Genomic DNA, 16,661 nt, shown 5'->3' with positions numbered 1-16,661 from the left:
CTTTACACTTTCCAGTCTTTTATCATTTCAGCCTTTTTTATCCTTTTTTTCACTGAATTTGCTTTTGTACTTTTAGTTTCTCGTTTTAACCTCAACTTTTTTCATTGTTTTTATTTTTCTTGTGATTCCATTTCATCTCTATTCTGGTTAAATTGAACGAGCAAAACGTTTCGGTGTTAAAATGATATTATCCATGAATAAAAAAGGGAAACCTTATGCTCTGTTGAAATGATAAATATAACTTGAAATTTATCTGGACCATTAAATTGGTCAACTTGTAATCATTTTTCTTGTCCAAGAAAAGATACTTGTGATAATTTGAAGGCGAATCTTTGAATGTCTTTTTCTGTCCATTAAAAGTGAAGTTGGTGAAAATGAGTTCTACTTGATTCCAGAGTAAATATTAATAGAGAGATTCATTATTAATATTACGATAATGATCATGAATATGAGAAACATGAGTATGATTAGAATGATCAAAATGATTGGTATGATGAAAGATTACATTTGAAATGATGAATTGCTCTATTAGACTCCATTATTTGGCTTTGTTTTCATTCTTGTTTTGTCATTTCAGCTTTTTGTTTAGCTTCAATAAAACATTGCAACCCATTGAAACTAACAATGATAATGTTAACGGTAAAGTGTATTGACGATGATTTATTGAATATTTTTTTGTCACATTATAAATTCTCGCCTTTCTTTTCCTAACGATTCCTTTCAAGCCCAAACAAAAGCTCAGCAAAGTGCTAATAAATCAACTTACGAAAGGTTAGAAAATTATTTCATCAAAATTGACAATCGCATTAAGAGCAAAGAAACGGTCAAAATTTTTGATAATCTCAATAATCGCAACTCACACTTGAATTTTCATTTCAGAATCTATCATGAACAATGATCTTAATCTGTTCAAGTAATTTTGGGCCTTTGACAATTCAAACCTTTTCTTGTCAAGAAAGCTTCTAACCTTAAATTTTCAAAACATTTTCCCATTCAAGTTGACCATTGAAATGAACATTTTAAAGCTCAAATTGCAATTGAATTCAATTCCATTAACTTGAATTTAGTCGATCAATTAAGCTTGCAAGAACTGTGAGGCGAAAATCTGATTTATTCTGTATTCATTTTACATTTCAGGTGAAGACAAATTTTTGATTTCTTGTGTTAATGTTTCAAAGATTTCAATGAAATTGCGATGTTTCGCTTTTCCTTATTATTGATGGTTATTACAGTTGTTCAAGTGTTAATCCAATTGTTAGCTTTTCTTAAGTCCTAACGATTTAAATCTCATCATTATTTGAAAACAAAGGAATGATTGTTCAAAGGCGAAACCTTTAAATCTCATCTTAAAGTGCAACACTTTTTGTTAAGCAGTTAAATATGGCCATTTGTTTAATGTTAATGTTATTATCGTCTTGTTACAGTGAAACCTTTTCCTTTGCCTCAGTGCAAGTTATTTATCATGTTTTTTTGTTGAAACTTTTCACCAACCTAGTTAAGTATTTATATTAAAATATTATAAGACTTACGCTAATACCAAATGTTGTCATTATTAAAGAGTACCAGTTGAACTGGTTAAACTCAGTTTCATCATGATTAAAGAAGAAGAATGAAAATTTTCCTTTGAATAATCCAATGAATGCAAAAGTAAGATGAGTTTGAGTGAAAAAAGGTTGAAAGATATAAAATGTAAACTCAAGTAAACTCGACTTGTATCAAGCTTTTACTTTACATTTTTTACTTGTTTTGCTGTTCTCATTTTCATGATATAATCATGAGATAAAAATTGTTACAAGCAAAAGAATGGAACATTGAAAAAAGGTTTTTCAATTGAAAGTGAAATTTTCGTTCGACTTTATACTTTAATAATAAAATGAAATGGACTTTTTTTAGGTTCATCTTTTCACTTTTGAGGAAGAAAATTTTCTCATTGGGTTTCCATTGAATGACCAAAGATCATTGGTTTTACTCTTGAAATGATTGATTGATTGGGTAATTGACAATTTTAGCCATTCATTTATATACTCATGATGATCAGGATGATAATAGTAATAATCTTTATATACTTTTCTTTAACCATCTTGGGATGGTTTTTTGATTGAAATGTTTCATCCCTTGAATAGCAGCAAGACAAACTCATTTGAAATGATATAAGCTTCATCTTTTATCTTCATCTTAATTCAATCAACATCAATTGACGTGTGACTAGACAGAGTCACAGACAGACATAAGTTTGTTTTATTAAGAAATAGATTCAACATTATATCAACTCTTAGACTGAATGCTCATGAGAATGGCTTTTCAGTCTATTAACCAGAATAGGAATGCCAAGGAGAAAGGGAACAGAAAAGCAAACATTTTTCATGACAAATATCATAATTTACTCTTTTTTTCATATTGTTTAATGGAAAAGCACAAATGATTAAATATTTAAACCTCACAAGTTGATCACATTTCACCGATTTAATTATTCAAGTTAATCAACCTTGAATCGGTCAAACTGAGAATCAAAAATTTGAATCTTACAACAAAAAGCAAAAATTTGTTAGCAAAATGAAAATTGAAATGCGAGTGAAGACATTAACAAAATATTAAACTCCAAGCTTCAACTCCAACTCATTTGGAATGATAAACTGTGAATTAACAGATGAAATGGAAAATTGAATTTAATTTAGAAAAAATTCTGAAAAAATTGTGAAGGAATGGTGTTTGGATTGAATTTCAGATGAAATTTGAAAAAAGGTTGAGTTTTTGTTGGAAATTGTTTGAGCTCAAAAGTGGTCAAAATGACTTTTCCATTGATTTTGTTGATTCGATTGTAATTTAATTTTCTTTTCCCTTCATATCTAGAATGATCAATAAGAATAGAATTGAAGTGATTGATGAAGATTCATTCAATTCCAACAATTATCTACAACTGATTGAAATCAAGGGTAATCCATTGAAGTCTTTGGATTATTCAAGTTTCCTCAACTGCACAAGACTTCGTAAAATGTAAGTTTACCTTTTTGCTCAACTTTATATTTTTCTCATTCTAATCAACTATTTAAATTGATCAACTTTACCCTTGGCCAATCAGCGTAATCTCAGATGGACATGGCTTATCTCGATGGCCTAACTTGTCCAATGCAAATTCACTTCAACATATTTCATTTGATCGAACCAACATTCAAACAGTTTCACCTTTACTGTGTATCTCATCAGCAGCTTTGAAAAGTTTGTATGTAAAATGATTTGCTTCATTTTATTATTTTATATTAATATTTTCTGGTTCAAAATTTAATTTCACCCAAAAACTAAATGTTTATTGAAAAATTTGATGAAAAGGAAAAAAATAAACCTCAAAAGGAGTAATCAAAATCATCATTGAATTCACTTTACAAGGAGAAAAAAATTATCCAAATATTATCCTACAACTTGGAGTGAAATTCATTTTACCATAAAATTAATGATTCCTCATTCCCTGCATAATGATTTTAATACTTTTTGCCCTCTCTTCACCATTCACAGAATTGTCAAATCAAGCCGATTAAGATATTTGCCAGCATTAAATAATTGTGCCAAATTAGAGCTTCTGTAAGTATTAAATTATTCATTTTCATGTGATATCACTTTTCACTTGAAGGCTGCAAAAATCACTGAATCAACACTGAATCTTTTCAATTTTCAGCTGATTTAATCAGTTGACTTTATACATTTTTTAAGCCTTTTTTTGGTTCATTGGATTCAGTCAAAGCTGAAGTCTTGACCATTGAACTTTTACATCTTTATCTTGATCCTTCAAACACATCAACGCATTTAGCTTGGATAGCAATAATAAAACAATTCAGGAAATTTGAATGATCGATCTGAATGCTTATAATTCATCACTTTTTTAGTATTTGATTTGATGAAACAAACCATTTCTTTAACCCTTATGTCCTCAACTAACTTGATTAACTTGATCAGTTTTGATTAATTGCTTAATGGTTTATTAGATTTTCAATCGTCTTGAAAAGATTTGGAAATGATTAAAGGAAAGGGAAATTTTTTCAACCGAACCTTTTCTTGGAATCTTTCATCATCTGAAATCACTGAAACAATGAAATTAATTTCCTGTTAAATTGACATTGATTAATAAATGGTAAATTGATTAAGATGAAAATATTGAGTCAATGTTTACCTCAAGTGGTTCAAGGGTTTAATGGTTTGTAACATTTGAAATATCATTTGAATGTTCATTTGAAACCACAATTTTTATCGCAACTTAAATTGTTGTTTCAATCAGATTAACCTTTGAGTATCACTTTACTCAAGTGTAAGTGTAAAAGTAGATTAAGTTGAATCAATTTTTGTAACAATTCAATGATTTTTATAGATTTCTTTCTCATAGTTTATCCCAAATAATGGAATCTGGTTTCCATGTATTTTAAGCCATAAAATCAGGGAAATCTCCTTAAACATTTCCATTGAGTTTGAATCACAATTAGTTGATAATTTATTGACAGTTACAGTCACCAGTCTGTTAAGCCTTGGATAATTTGGTTTTAATTTAATTTTAAGATCTTTTTTGGTTAAATCTTGTTCATTAATTGGTTCTAATTGTTATAGAGTTGGCTGATTTGCTAATTAACTTAATGAGTGTCTCGATTTGTAAATGTTAAGTCAAATTGTAAATGATTTTAATCAAATGATTCTTGTTTCTTTCCAGAGATTTCAGTTACAATCAATTAACCATGATCGGAGAGAAACATTTTATCACTCAAAGCCAATTAACTCACCTATTTTTAAGCCATAATTGGATTCAGGAAATTCATGGAAACTCCTTTACAGGATTGGAGAACCTGAAAATGTTGGATTTATCAAACAATTTAATCAAGTCAATCCATCCAAACTCATTTTTACCTCTTCTCAATCTCAAAGATCTGTAAGTTGTAACATTTAATTGTAATCAATTTACAAGAAGCTAATATTTGTTAAAGAAACCAGAAAACCCAAAAAACAAAAGAGTCAAGATTGAGTCAAGTTTTGTCTTGACTCTCTATTAATCCAGATTGATTAAAAGGTAATTGTTGATCAATGTCCAAAATGTCCAGTTATTCATACTGTGATAATATTCAATTATTTATATTCTTAACCCTTTCTACTTTCACTTGAAGTAACAATTGTTGTTGCTGTTATTTTGAGTCAACCATTATAATAATCAAAGTATCACACTGGGAGTAAATAAATAAAATTGGAAATATCAACGGGAAGTTTACTTTGGTTTCCTTATGAAACAATTTTCATCAGAATCTTGTACTATATTGTTTAAGAAGGTAACTGTTTGTTTCCAATAATCAAGCCAATAACAATAATAATAAATGGTGAAAGCAAATGTTATCATATTGATATCATGAAAAGTCCAGATGAGTTTAATAAAATAATGGTTATAAAAATGAATCAAGAAAAAAAAGATGCTCAAAGCAACACTTGATTATCAAAGTAAATACAAACCTAAATCATTGGTTTAACTTCAACCCTTCAAATCATTTACTAAACCCAATATTGATTGTTGGTCACCTTCAAGATGTTAAACCTTTAAACCAGAGTAAATCAAAATGGGTTAAAAGTAAACCCAATTTTCACCAGTTGATGTAAGGCCTTTTAGGTCATAATGTTATTTGGGTTGATTTGATAATTGCCTTTTCATTTTATAATCAAACCAATGGTAATCAATGATTTAATTGTCATTGTTTCATTTTGGGTTTTTCTGGTTTCTCAATATCAGGGTTAATTGATATTAGCCGAGTCTATTAATAAGTCATTGTAACCCAATCTAAGGCCTTTTCTTGACAAATAATGTCAACTAAATTACTGAATAATTAACCTTTTCATTTTATTCTTGTTTTTTTTGGTTCGCCCAATTAAATTAACTAATTAGTCTGTTTCTTTAATCAACAGCAATTTAGGGGCCAACAAATTTTCATCATTACCCACAATTGGTTTGCGAGGTGTTCAACAAATTAAAGTTCACAATAATCCTTACCTAATCTCATTCCCGGGACCAGAATTTTTCCCTTCAATCCAAGTATTAGCTCTTTCCTATGCCTATCATTGTTGCTCGTACAATAATCTGATCGATGAAGCTTCCTCATCGTCCTCAACCAACAGAATCAATCACTTTGAAGAAGACATTATCTGGCTTCATCGGGATGATGTAAACATGTCCATTTGGAATACAAGTTGGCCCAATATTTGGTCAACCCGAATCAATTCATCTTCAAGCCCAATTTGGTCTCCGGAAACTGATTCCTTTCTCATGAATATCAGCCAATTCTCAGAGGAATATCTCGATGATTACAAGACAGAGATTAATTATGACAATATTGTCTTCAAATATCCCATCAAGTGCCTTCCTCAACCAAGTAAGTTTAATTCACTTTCAATTTAACCATTAACATAACCATTAACAAAACCCTAACCATAATCATCATCATAATAGTATTCATAATAACATTCATAATCATATTCATGATCATCATTATTTTTTCCCTGTAATTTCGATAATTTATTTTCTCACTTAATCATTTCAATTTATTTAAGTACACTTTTCATCAGCTTTACCTTTAATGTCAACCTTTTTTCAACTGAAAATTTGACTCAACTTTATGAAGCCATTTCATTGATAATAATTGAATTTGGCAAACATTAACCAATGAATCAATGTTGATTGAATTTGCTAATTTATTCAATTGATTGTCCCTTCAATTGTTACATTTGTATCAACTTGATTGTGTCTATTATGATACTTTATGGCCAACAAAATGATGATACAGATAATGCATTATAACATCAATTGTAATAACCATTAACTCTTGAGGATTTTGAGGTCAATAAAAGGTTGAATGATAATAGTTATTATGATGAGAGTTGATAACTGTTGGCTAAATGGTAATTGAGTGGATTTATTGTTGTGTAAACATGATTTTACCAATGGTCAATGTAAACATTGGATGTTAAATACAAGCTAACTGGCCAGTCTAACATCCAAATGAATAGTCATTGTCAATTGTTTATTGGTCAATTTGTAGGTTACTTTCAAATTACTGTCTCTAATTGATTGCAATTGCTATTTAATTGTTAACTCAACTGTTGCATGAAATACATTAAACCAACGCTCAATGAATATTTTTAATAAACTCTTATGATTAATGCAATTATTTGATCAAAATGTTGAATGATTTTGCATTTGAAAGGTTGAGTAAAAAACTCAGGCCTAAAAAGCAGCCAAAATGTCAACAAGTTGTTTGTTTTGAGGCAAAAAAAGCAATTAACATTTGTTAAACAATTGATATTGACTTAAGAGTAAATTTAGACTCAATTCGCTAGCAATTTATTTTTAATTTAGTTAAATTTCTTTCTAAATTGACCCTTAATTCACCTCAATTCACCCCGAATTTACTCAGTTGTCAGTTTACATTGAAAATGGTTTTTTAATAGCATTTCTTCCAGTCAATTTGGTCACTAATTATTGAACAGCTTTTTGTTTTAAAGGTTTGAATTGCTATTTTTAAATTGTAAATGATCAACAATTCAAACAAGAGTTTACTTTCATCTGTTGTCATCAGTGAATGTACATTTCTTGTTTTCCCATTTTATGATCAGTTGGTGTGAGTTGAATATCAATGAATGCCAATTGATTGTAACTATTCCCAGTTTTAAATTAGGTTCAACAATTGACTTGTAACAATCATTGAAACGATTCTCATCAAATTGTAACACTAAATGTAATTCAAGACAAACAGCAACAAAATTAAGCTTTCCATTATTGATGCCAATATTTCAAGCTGATTGTAAAGCTTTACATTTCAAGTTAACTGGACACTTAAATTGTCTGCTTCTCAGCTCTTTTTATAATACATTTACCATTCCTGGCCAATTACAAGATATTGGTTGCATTTAAATGTGAATAATAAATTAACTTAATTGTAAGATAGTTGATCTATTAAACATACAAATTAACTGGTTAAATATGATACTTAATGCTCTATATTTACAATACAATTGAATCAATTTTTGCTTCTCGTTTCTCAACTTTCCTATTTACTTTTGTTGAAACCTTTTCAATGTTCATTTTGCTTCATCTTAAATCTATTGATTTACCTTTTACCTTAATTCATGTTTGCCCAATTCATTTTCATTTGTTGGGATAGCAATATCAATTTGATTAAACCTTGGTCATTGGCTTGTGTTTACTGACCCTAAATTTACCTTTTTGTTTTTACCTTAATCAACCTCCCACCATGAAACAACAACAAATCAACAGGGAGTTTCATTTCAACATTAATGTCTACCTTTTTGATCAGGTAAACATGTCTTTGTTTACCAAATAAATTCAGATAATTTTATGACTATAAGATGGTCATTTTAGTGGCCATTTTTCAGCCACATTTGGATTACAAATAAATCTGTATCTTGACTTGACATGAATCTTGGCTTTTACTTGGACAATTTCAATCAATTTTATTCAGAATATTTTTCTTGAAATGAATCTTGGAATCTTCATTATTCAAGATTGAATTTTTTGTTTTGCTTCAAATTTTAATCAAAAAATACTTGTCTTTATCAAGTTTACTTAAAAGCTAGGTGAGGTGTTGCTGAATATATGGTTTTTGTCTTACCATGAACCTGGATCTAGACCTTGATTACTTGGGAATGAAGAGTTGATTACTTTCGATTAACTATTATACCATTTATCAAGATGTTAACATTGAAAAATCGATCAGCATTAAGATAAATCAATATTTTCTTTGCTTTTTTTCTCCTTTTTTTGTATTACATTTTTCCCTCACTTCGTTCTTTCTCGCCTCATTTTCACATTAATATCATCACAATCTATTTTAATTATTAATAGATTAATATCAATTTCACTTTATTTCTAGGTCCATTTACACCCTGTGAGGATCTGTTTGATTGGTGGACACTTCGTTGTGGAGTATGGATAGTCTTTCTTCTTGCTCTTCTTGGAAACGGAGTTGTTGTTGTGGTTCTAATTTTTGGACGATCCAAACTCGATGTTCCCCGATTTCTCGTCTGTAATTTGGCCATGGCTGACTTTCTGATGGGCATTTATCTTGGCATGTTGGCCGTTGTTGATGCAGCCACACTTGGTCAATACAAAGTATATGCACTTCCCTGGCAGCGATCATTTGGATGTCAAATTGCTGGCTTTCTTGGAGTCCTTTCAACTGAACTTTCAGTTTACACTTTAGCCGTTATAACCTCTGAACGCAATTATGCCATAACCCATGCCATGCATCTGAATAAACGTTTATCATTGAAACATGCTGCTTACATTATGGCTGTTGGCTGGATATTTGCTCTTGTCATGGCTCTTCTACCTCTATTTGGTGTCTCGGATTATCGTAAATTTGCTGTTTGCTTGCCCTTTGAGATAACAGACATTTGGTCCAGAACTTATGTCATCTCTTTAATTGTTGTCAATGGCTTAGCTTTTTTCATTCTCATGGGATGCTATCTTCGCATGTACTGTGCCATCCGTGGATCTCAGGCCTGGAATTCAAATGACTCTCGAATTGCCAAACGAATGGCTTTGTTGGTGTTTACGGATTTTCTTTGTTGGGCTCCCATTGCGTTTTTTACTCTAACAGCGATTGCCGGTTATGAGCTTATCACACTCGCTGAAGCCAAAGTTTTTACCGTTTTTGTTTTACCTCTCAATTCATGTGCCAATCCATTTTTATATGCCATTTTCACGAAACAATTTAAAAAAGATTGCATCCTTTTGTGCAAACGAATAGAGGAATCAAGAGTTACCCGAGGTATAGGACGGGGTCGAAATAGTTCCAATTTTTCTAATCGTCATACTCCTGTTAATACCAATTCTGTGGCAGACAAGAAGAGCTCTGGAGACAGCAATCAACTTGTCTGTAAATGTGGCTTAGCTTCGACAGCACAATCAACTGTCTCAATCAATAAATTATTACCTAATGGTAGTTGCAATGGTCAACCTTTGTTCCGTAAAATGGCTACCAAATGGTGGCAAGGACGATCAGTAACCAAAGATCTGGTTGGTAAATTGGATGCAACAGATTCAGGGAGTGTTCAAAGACGTTCCAATGCTCCCAATAATCGCCTGGACTCAATTTCAAGTGGCAACTATTCATCAAGATCAGATTCATGGAGACACAGCTACATATCACCGCAATTATTGACTACCAAAAGATCAGCTGCTATGGTTAGACGTCGATCTTCTTGGACAGCCTCTTCATCAACATCAACTCGCAAATTGTCCACAACTCGGTCAAGTGTTTCCAGTGATTCTTCATCGGCTGTTTTTCGTCATGATCTAAAGGGTCCTGCGAGGCTTCCAATAGCTGACGACTATCTGCTCACTTTTAATTCAAAACAGAGGTCAAATTCAGTTGTCAGTTCCTTGGTAAACTTCAAACCATCCTCAGCTAAAGCAACATTTCTATGTCCTGAATGCTCTCGGATAGGAACGATGAAACAAAATGAAGCTTCAACCAGTATAAATGTTAACAATATGACGACCAAGTATGGCCGAGAAACGGAAAAAATAATGATGGCTGCTGTTGTCGCCTCATCAAGAGATTCAAACAAGTTTTTCAATAAGCTAACTGAATTGTCTCGAAAAGATAAAAAAGATTCAAAGGAAAAACATTTCGTCTTGTCATCAGGTGAAACATTTATTTGAATATCAATTTTTTTGTAATTTTATTAATCTTTTCTTGTTTATTTTTTTATCCGAACAGGTGAAAGCATTAAAAACGAGACAACTGAAACATCATTACAAGACAGTATAGCAACCGATAGCCAAATGTTGTCCAGTCGATCTAACTCTATAAGCTCACCATTGACCGAGATTCAAATTGAGTGTACCGATGATGATGATTTCAATGACGACTATGATGATCTATTTAGTCCTGAACGAGATTATGATAATTCATATACTTTATACCCTGAACCGGAGAGTAGTCGAGCGTCATCCAATTTAAGTATTCGAACCCAAATACCAAAGGGAGGAACAGCTAGCCCCATAGGCGTCGGAGTAAGCTCAGATGCTGAGCTTCATGTTGACGAATCAACTAATCTATCTGGATCTAGAGAGCTTACTGGCCATGAAAATGGAAGTGATCAAACAGCTGATAATAATCATGAACCAATGGGGTCGAATTTGAGCCAAAGTAGAAAAGTTTCCTCCGATAATTCATTGAAAAGTCCGTTCCAAGTTATTCCTTCACTTTTTAAATCCTTTTCCAGTGTTGGTTCACAGATATTTCGTTCAAATAAAAACGCCAATGAAAACCAAAACTTTAAAGAAAATCGTAAAGCTGGTAAATCGGAGGGAAAACAGTCAAAGCCTGCACAAAGGTACTTATTATCTCCTGATGTTCCTGATTGTTCCATCCGAGTTTCTAAATCTTGCCAAACCATGGTTACATCGGAAAATTTTGAATCAACACTTCGTAAAAGCTGCACCATGGCTCAATTGGCTGATAAAAATTGGAATGACCAAATTGACACATTAACTAGTCCTAAATTGAAAAATGTGTCCACTAACATGGACAAAGACGATACCCGTGATCTCCATTTGGATGAAGATGTACCATTAATTTTTTTCACTCACCGAGATGCTTGATATACTTGTTGTTATTATTGACTATTAATAAATTCAACTCATTTGTTTGTTTATTTTTACTGTTCAATTGTCTATTGTTGTTTTCTCAGTACATAAAGACATATCTCTTTTTATAAAATTTTCAAGATTTCGATTCATTTATTATTAACTTGAAATGGTTTGTCTTAATGTAAATTATTACACTGATTAGACGATTAAATTGAGATTGAGAGAAATTCTGAAGATGGAGCGAAATTTATTAAGCTTCCCTCTCATAATCTTTAGTTTACTTTTTTAGTCACCTGTTTGTTTTGAAAACATTGCATGGAAAATGTGTGGTTAAATTGAATTTTGTTTTGTTTGTGGTATCGTTTAATTTTCAATTAATTATGAAAGGTGAAGTTTTTAATCATGAAATTAGCTATTTATCAGCTAATTGTAATCGCAAGCCTCATGCTTTCGATATTAGAAACAATTTACTTCTTTATCCTTCAAATCTCTCCATATGTATCTATGATTTTGTCAAACAAAAACATGTTCAACTTATAAATGGACATACAAAACCGATTAATTGTGTTCGGTGGATTGTATCAGGTAAGATTTGTTTTATTGGTCAACTGACATTAAAATTAATAAAATATTCGTTTCTTCAGTTGATAGTTTTGTATCTTCTTCATTGGATGGGCTCGCTATTATTTGGACTAAGCAGGGTGATAGTTATGTTCAAAAATACAAATGTTCTGGAATTGGAGATGGACTGATAGCTGTGGACTCTATTGTTACAACAATGAACTTTCAATCTCAATCTCAAAATAATAGTAACAATGTAAACTATCTAACTTGTGCATCATCCAATAGTGAACAATTAGGACTTTGGCTCAATGATGAGCTGGTTGCTTCCATTAACGTACATCAATTCATTTTTGACCTACGTTTAATGCAAAATGAACAGCTTATGTTTGGCAATGATGTTGCTTTCATTAGTCTTGTTGGTAGTGACTCATTAGTTCATCTTGTGGCTATTGACAACTATAAAAACGTTCATAATTTAATGAAATTAAGTGGTCATGAAAATTGGATTCAATCCATCGATCTGCTTCCTTATGGCTCTGGTAAGTTTTTCGGCAAGACATGAGAAGTCCTTGTTATTACTGTCTAACGTTTTTCTTGTTTAGATACATTGTATTTGGCTACGGGATCACAAGACAATTTCATTCGTGTATGGAAAATTTCTAAAATTGATTCTGATCATTCAGAACGAGGTCGAGTTTTCAATTCAAAAGGAAAATATTTCGAGGTTGAGATTGAAACTGTTTTACTTGGTCATGAAGGGTGGATATATTCCGTTCAATTTGTCAATACTCATGGTGGAAAAATTGGTTTACTTTCAGCCTCAATGGATAAAAGTATTGTGCTCTGGCAACAATCTGATGATGATGAAATATGGTCTGAGTCTATCCGAGTTGGAGATGTAGGAGGCTGTGCTTTGGGTTTTGTTGGGGCTCAAATTAATACTGATTTAACCAAAATCATCGGACAATCATTCAATGGTGCCTTACATTTTTGGTACCGTAATAAAGATTCTGAAACATGGAGCCCTGAAATTGGCTTAGGTGGTCATTGGGAACTTGTCACTGATCTTTCATGGGAACCAAATGGCCATTTCTTGTTAACTTGTTCATTAGATCAAACTACACGTTTGCATGCTCCTTGGTCAAATAAAGATTCAGAAATTACCTGGCATGAAATTGCCAGACCTCAGATTCATGGCTATGATTTAAATTGTCTTACTGTGATTGATGGTTTAACTTTTGCTTCAGGAGCAGAAGAGAAAGTCGTGAGAATATTTGGTGGAACTAAATCATTTCTTCAAAGTTTTTTCAATGTATCCAATATTGATTTATCCAATCAACTTAAAGTCAATCGAGATCTTCCTGAATGTGCCAGTGTACCTCCTTTAGGCCTTTCTAATAAAGCAATTTACAGTGAAGTTGATATGGACGAGTATTTTAAAACAGTTGTCCTGGATAAGCCTCCATTGGAAGAGATTTTACAACAAAATACTCTTTGGCCTGAAATTCAAAAACTATACGGACATTCCTACGAGATTTTTACTACAACCTGTAATAAAGAACGAACTTTATTAGCAACTGCCTGTAAAGCAAGTAAAGCTGATAGCGCTAATATGATTCTTTGGGATATTCGTTGTGATTTCAAGAAATTACAAGAGCTTCATTTCCATAATTTAACAATCACTCAAATTCGGTTCTCTCCAAATGATAAATATATTGTTTCAGTATCAAGAGACAGAACCTGGTGCCTTTACGAAGTTAAAAAAATTGACGATGATCTGAAAGTAATCAAAGTTTCTAATACTGATAAAAAGACTTGTTTGCATAGTCGAATTATTTGGGACGTTGCATGGACTCCTGATAATTTATTTTTCATTACCTGTTCTCGGGATAAGAAAGCAATAATCTGGAGTTTAGATGAAAACTTTGAGACTGCAAGTCAAACTGGACCTGTCAAGGCAATGGAAAATCATACTCTAGTTTTAACTGACCCGATTATGGCTATTGACATTGCTAATGATCAAGATTCTCCTTACACGGTTGCTTTTGGATTAGAAACCGGAATCATTTTACTTTACACTTGGTCATTGCAAGCTGGCTGGAAATTAAAGCTTAAAATTGACAACTGGTAAGTATCTAATGTTTAAAATATTGTAGTGTTGCACTAATACTATCGATACGAGTAATAGTATTGATATTTCACTGAGCAATACGTATCGATACTTTGAACAATGGTATCGATACTAATTTGATACTTTTTTTAGTTGAAAATTCAAATTAAATCAAGTTTTTGACTTTATTTAAACCTTTGTCTTGAAAAAATCTCTACTTTCTCAAGTATCGTACAATTAGAATCCCAGAATTTTTTCTTCATTTCTTCAATTGAAAAGATTTCAATGAGGAAAGGTTGAGTTAAATCTTTTGACTTGAATTTAACGCATCAAAGTTCTTAGATTCACTATCTGAATGTATTATTTGAACTTTACATTCATATTCTGAGAAACTAATATTAGATCGACAATAATACTTCCAATACTTAAACAATATTTTTGATATTTCAATACTTTCAATATATCAATACTCGGTCAACTAATACCAATATTATCAATCAATACTTCATGAAAGTATTGTGCATCTCTAAAATATTGAATTGCATTTTTGTGGAAATAATAAAATCCTTTTTTTTCTTAGTCATACCTCGCAGATCAAAAAATTACGTTTCAAACCTGGAATAAATAAACCTGACGAGATTTTACTAGCAAGCTGTGCTGATGATCGTAAAGTTATTATCCATAAAATTTTGTTGAAATAAACAAATACTACTAATCATATAATCCTCGTATCAATCAATATCAATACTTTATATTAAGACATCTGCTGGTATCAATGATATCTTATTATTGTATTAATACTAACAATGCAAGTTAGCAGGATAATGATTTTCATGTAATTAATAGCCTGATGGCTGTTATGGACTATGTTTTTACTTTAAAAAATGTGATAACTATGAATTGTAATAACAATTTATAATAATAAAATTTTGTTATAAACAAATTCAAAATTGTCATGAATGAAAAGAATTTTGTGCAATTTTTTCAGGAGTGAGCTGTGATCTTTTTTGGTGAGTGTCAAACCAACTATTGAAACACTTGAACTTGAGTTCGTAATGCAAAGTCAGTTATTTTAGTGAGGTTTTAATTGACTCACTAAAGCCGGCTAAGTGTAAAAATCGACTAAAACTAAAGCCGACTCACTCACTCACTAGGCTCACTAAACTCACGGTAACAACTTCGGTATAAAATCGCCTATCTCTATGTGTCACATTTTTTCTTAAACTTCTTATTACTTGCATTTCCCAAATTAATGTTTTGTTTCACTTTATTGCTTATTATCTAATTGTATTAAATTGTGAATTAATAACTCTGGATTCGTTTGGTACTCTCTCAACTCTAATCTGTGTAAGAAACATTTCTGTTATCCTCATTGCTCTTTCCTCTACTCGATATCTTTGTTTCTTTCCTTGTTTTGGTTTTATATCTTCATAAATTACTGTTTTTGATATCCATATTGTTGATTTATTTTCTCATTTTCTCTTACTTATTTTTCTTTCTTTTTAACGTTTTTAGATCTGCTTGTGGATTCTGCAATTCTTAGTGAGCCACCAGTGAAGAACATACCATAACTGAGCTTGACAGTGATCCATATATCTCAGGTGCTGCTCAGTGTTAAAAACTGCTTTTGCTGATAATTGATTCTTATTATACTGGTTACATAATATTTTAATTCGGAGGTTGATATGGATGATAATAATGATTCAGACAAAAAAGTATTTGATAATACTGCTCCTGGAGGAGGTTTAGTAGATTGGAGTAAAATAGATCCAAGCAAAATAGATGATTTTAGACCTGAGATTAGAGCTCAAGAGGAAGAAATGAAACTTCGAGAGCAACAAGAAAGACTTGCAGTTGGACTAAAGATATCTGCAGAACGAAAGAAAGCTGAAGAAGAACGACAGAGACGTGCAGAGGGAGGAACAGAGACTTGAAGAGGAAAGACGTGAAGATCTATGGTCGTGAGAGAAACCTGGTGCAGAGTCTGAATGTAAAATTATTGTCTAAATAAGAATAATGTTATTGTTAGACAGTACAAACAAAGCTTGTTAATTATGATTTTTGTCGTGGTTAAAGAAAACAAAATAACGCAAATAAAACAAGTTATGAAATAAATTATCTATACCAAAAATACCGAGTCTCTCCTTATTACATAATAACGATCAAGAGTCTAACTGGACAACAACAACAACCCTAAAAGAATTTCTTGTTCAAATCAGATCACATCTCGAATCAGTCAGTCACTCAAGATTCCTCAGTCAGTCAGTCGATACTTGGATCGACTGACTTCGGTGTCTAAACTCACAAATTCTTTTTTCACTTGAAAAATCACATAATCTTTCATTAAATATTAAA

The 16,661-nt window shown here is 31.6% G+C and overlaps 2 protein-coding genes and 1 long non-coding RNA gene across 7 annotated transcripts in view; all 3 read left to right on the top strand.

Annotated features, from left to right (window-relative positions):
• Window positions 1-11,769, top strand: part of rk (G-protein coupled receptor rickets) — a 37,732-nt gene extending 25,963 nt beyond the window's left edge. For all 5 annotated transcript variants that reach the window (XM_015931416.3, XM_089268775.1, XM_089268774.1 and 2 more), the window contains exons 4-10: window positions 2,851-2,994; window positions 3,080-3,220; window positions 3,511-3,576; window positions 4,691-4,906; window positions 5,923-6,386; window positions 8,904-10,682; window positions 10,758-11,769. In XM_015931416.3, coding sequence (XP_015786902.2) covers window positions 2,851-2,994; window positions 3,080-3,220; window positions 3,511-3,576; window positions 4,691-4,906; window positions 5,923-6,386; window positions 8,904-10,682; window positions 10,758-11,644 — 3,697 coding nt within the window. In that variant the 3' untranslated portion in view covers window positions 11,645-11,769. The remainder of the gene's footprint in view (window positions 1-2,850; window positions 2,995-3,079; window positions 3,221-3,510; window positions 3,577-4,690; window positions 4,907-5,922; window positions 6,387-8,903; window positions 10,683-10,757) is intronic.
• Window positions 11,770-11,941: 172 nt separating this feature from the next.
• Elp2 (elongator complex protein 2) lies at window positions 11,942-15,256 on the top strand. Its single transcript, XM_089268777.1, has 4 exons — window positions 11,942-12,217; window positions 12,277-12,735; window positions 12,799-14,323; window positions 14,887-15,256. The coding sequence occupies exons 1-4, from the start codon at window positions 12,013-12,015 to the stop codon at window positions 15,005-15,007; spliced, it is 2,310 nt and encodes a 769-aa protein (XP_089124903.1). The 5' UTR covers window positions 11,942-12,012; the 3' UTR covers window positions 15,008-15,256.
• A 222-nt stretch (window positions 15,257-15,478) lies between these two features.
• Window positions 15,479-16,437, top strand: LOC149093452 (uncharacterized). Its single transcript, XR_016199592.1, has 2 exons — window positions 15,479-15,653; window positions 15,822-16,437. It is a non-coding gene; the product is annotated as an uncharacterized LOC149093452 (long non-coding RNA).
• The last annotated feature ends 224 nt before the right edge of the window (window positions 16,438-16,661 follow it).

The sequence above is a fragment of the Tetranychus urticae genome, chromosome 3, assembly GCF_039701765.1.
Source record: "Tetranychus urticae isolate SD_2017Ah chromosome 3, NJAU_TeUrti_SD_1.0, whole genome shotgun sequence".
NCBI classification, from domain to species: Eukaryota; Metazoa; Arthropoda; class Arachnida; order Trombidiformes; family Tetranychidae; genus Tetranychus; species Tetranychus urticae.
This window is presented reverse-complemented; position numbering and strand designations above follow the sequence as displayed.

Excerpts from the sequence above, each read along its gene's own strand:
- Elp2 (XM_089268777.1), top strand. The coding sequence starts at position 12,013 with ATGAAAGGTGAAGTTTTTAATCATGAAATTAGCTATTTATCAGCTAAT. Across the intron at positions 12,218-12,276 it reads TGTTCGGTGGATTGTATCAG|TTGATAGTTTTGTATCTTCT; the intron begins GTAAGATTTGTT and ends TCGTTTCTTCAG. Across the intron at positions 12,736-12,798 it reads TCTGCTTCCTTATGGCTCTG|ATACATTGTATTTGGCTACG; the intron begins GTAAGTTTTTCG and ends TTTCTTGTTTAG.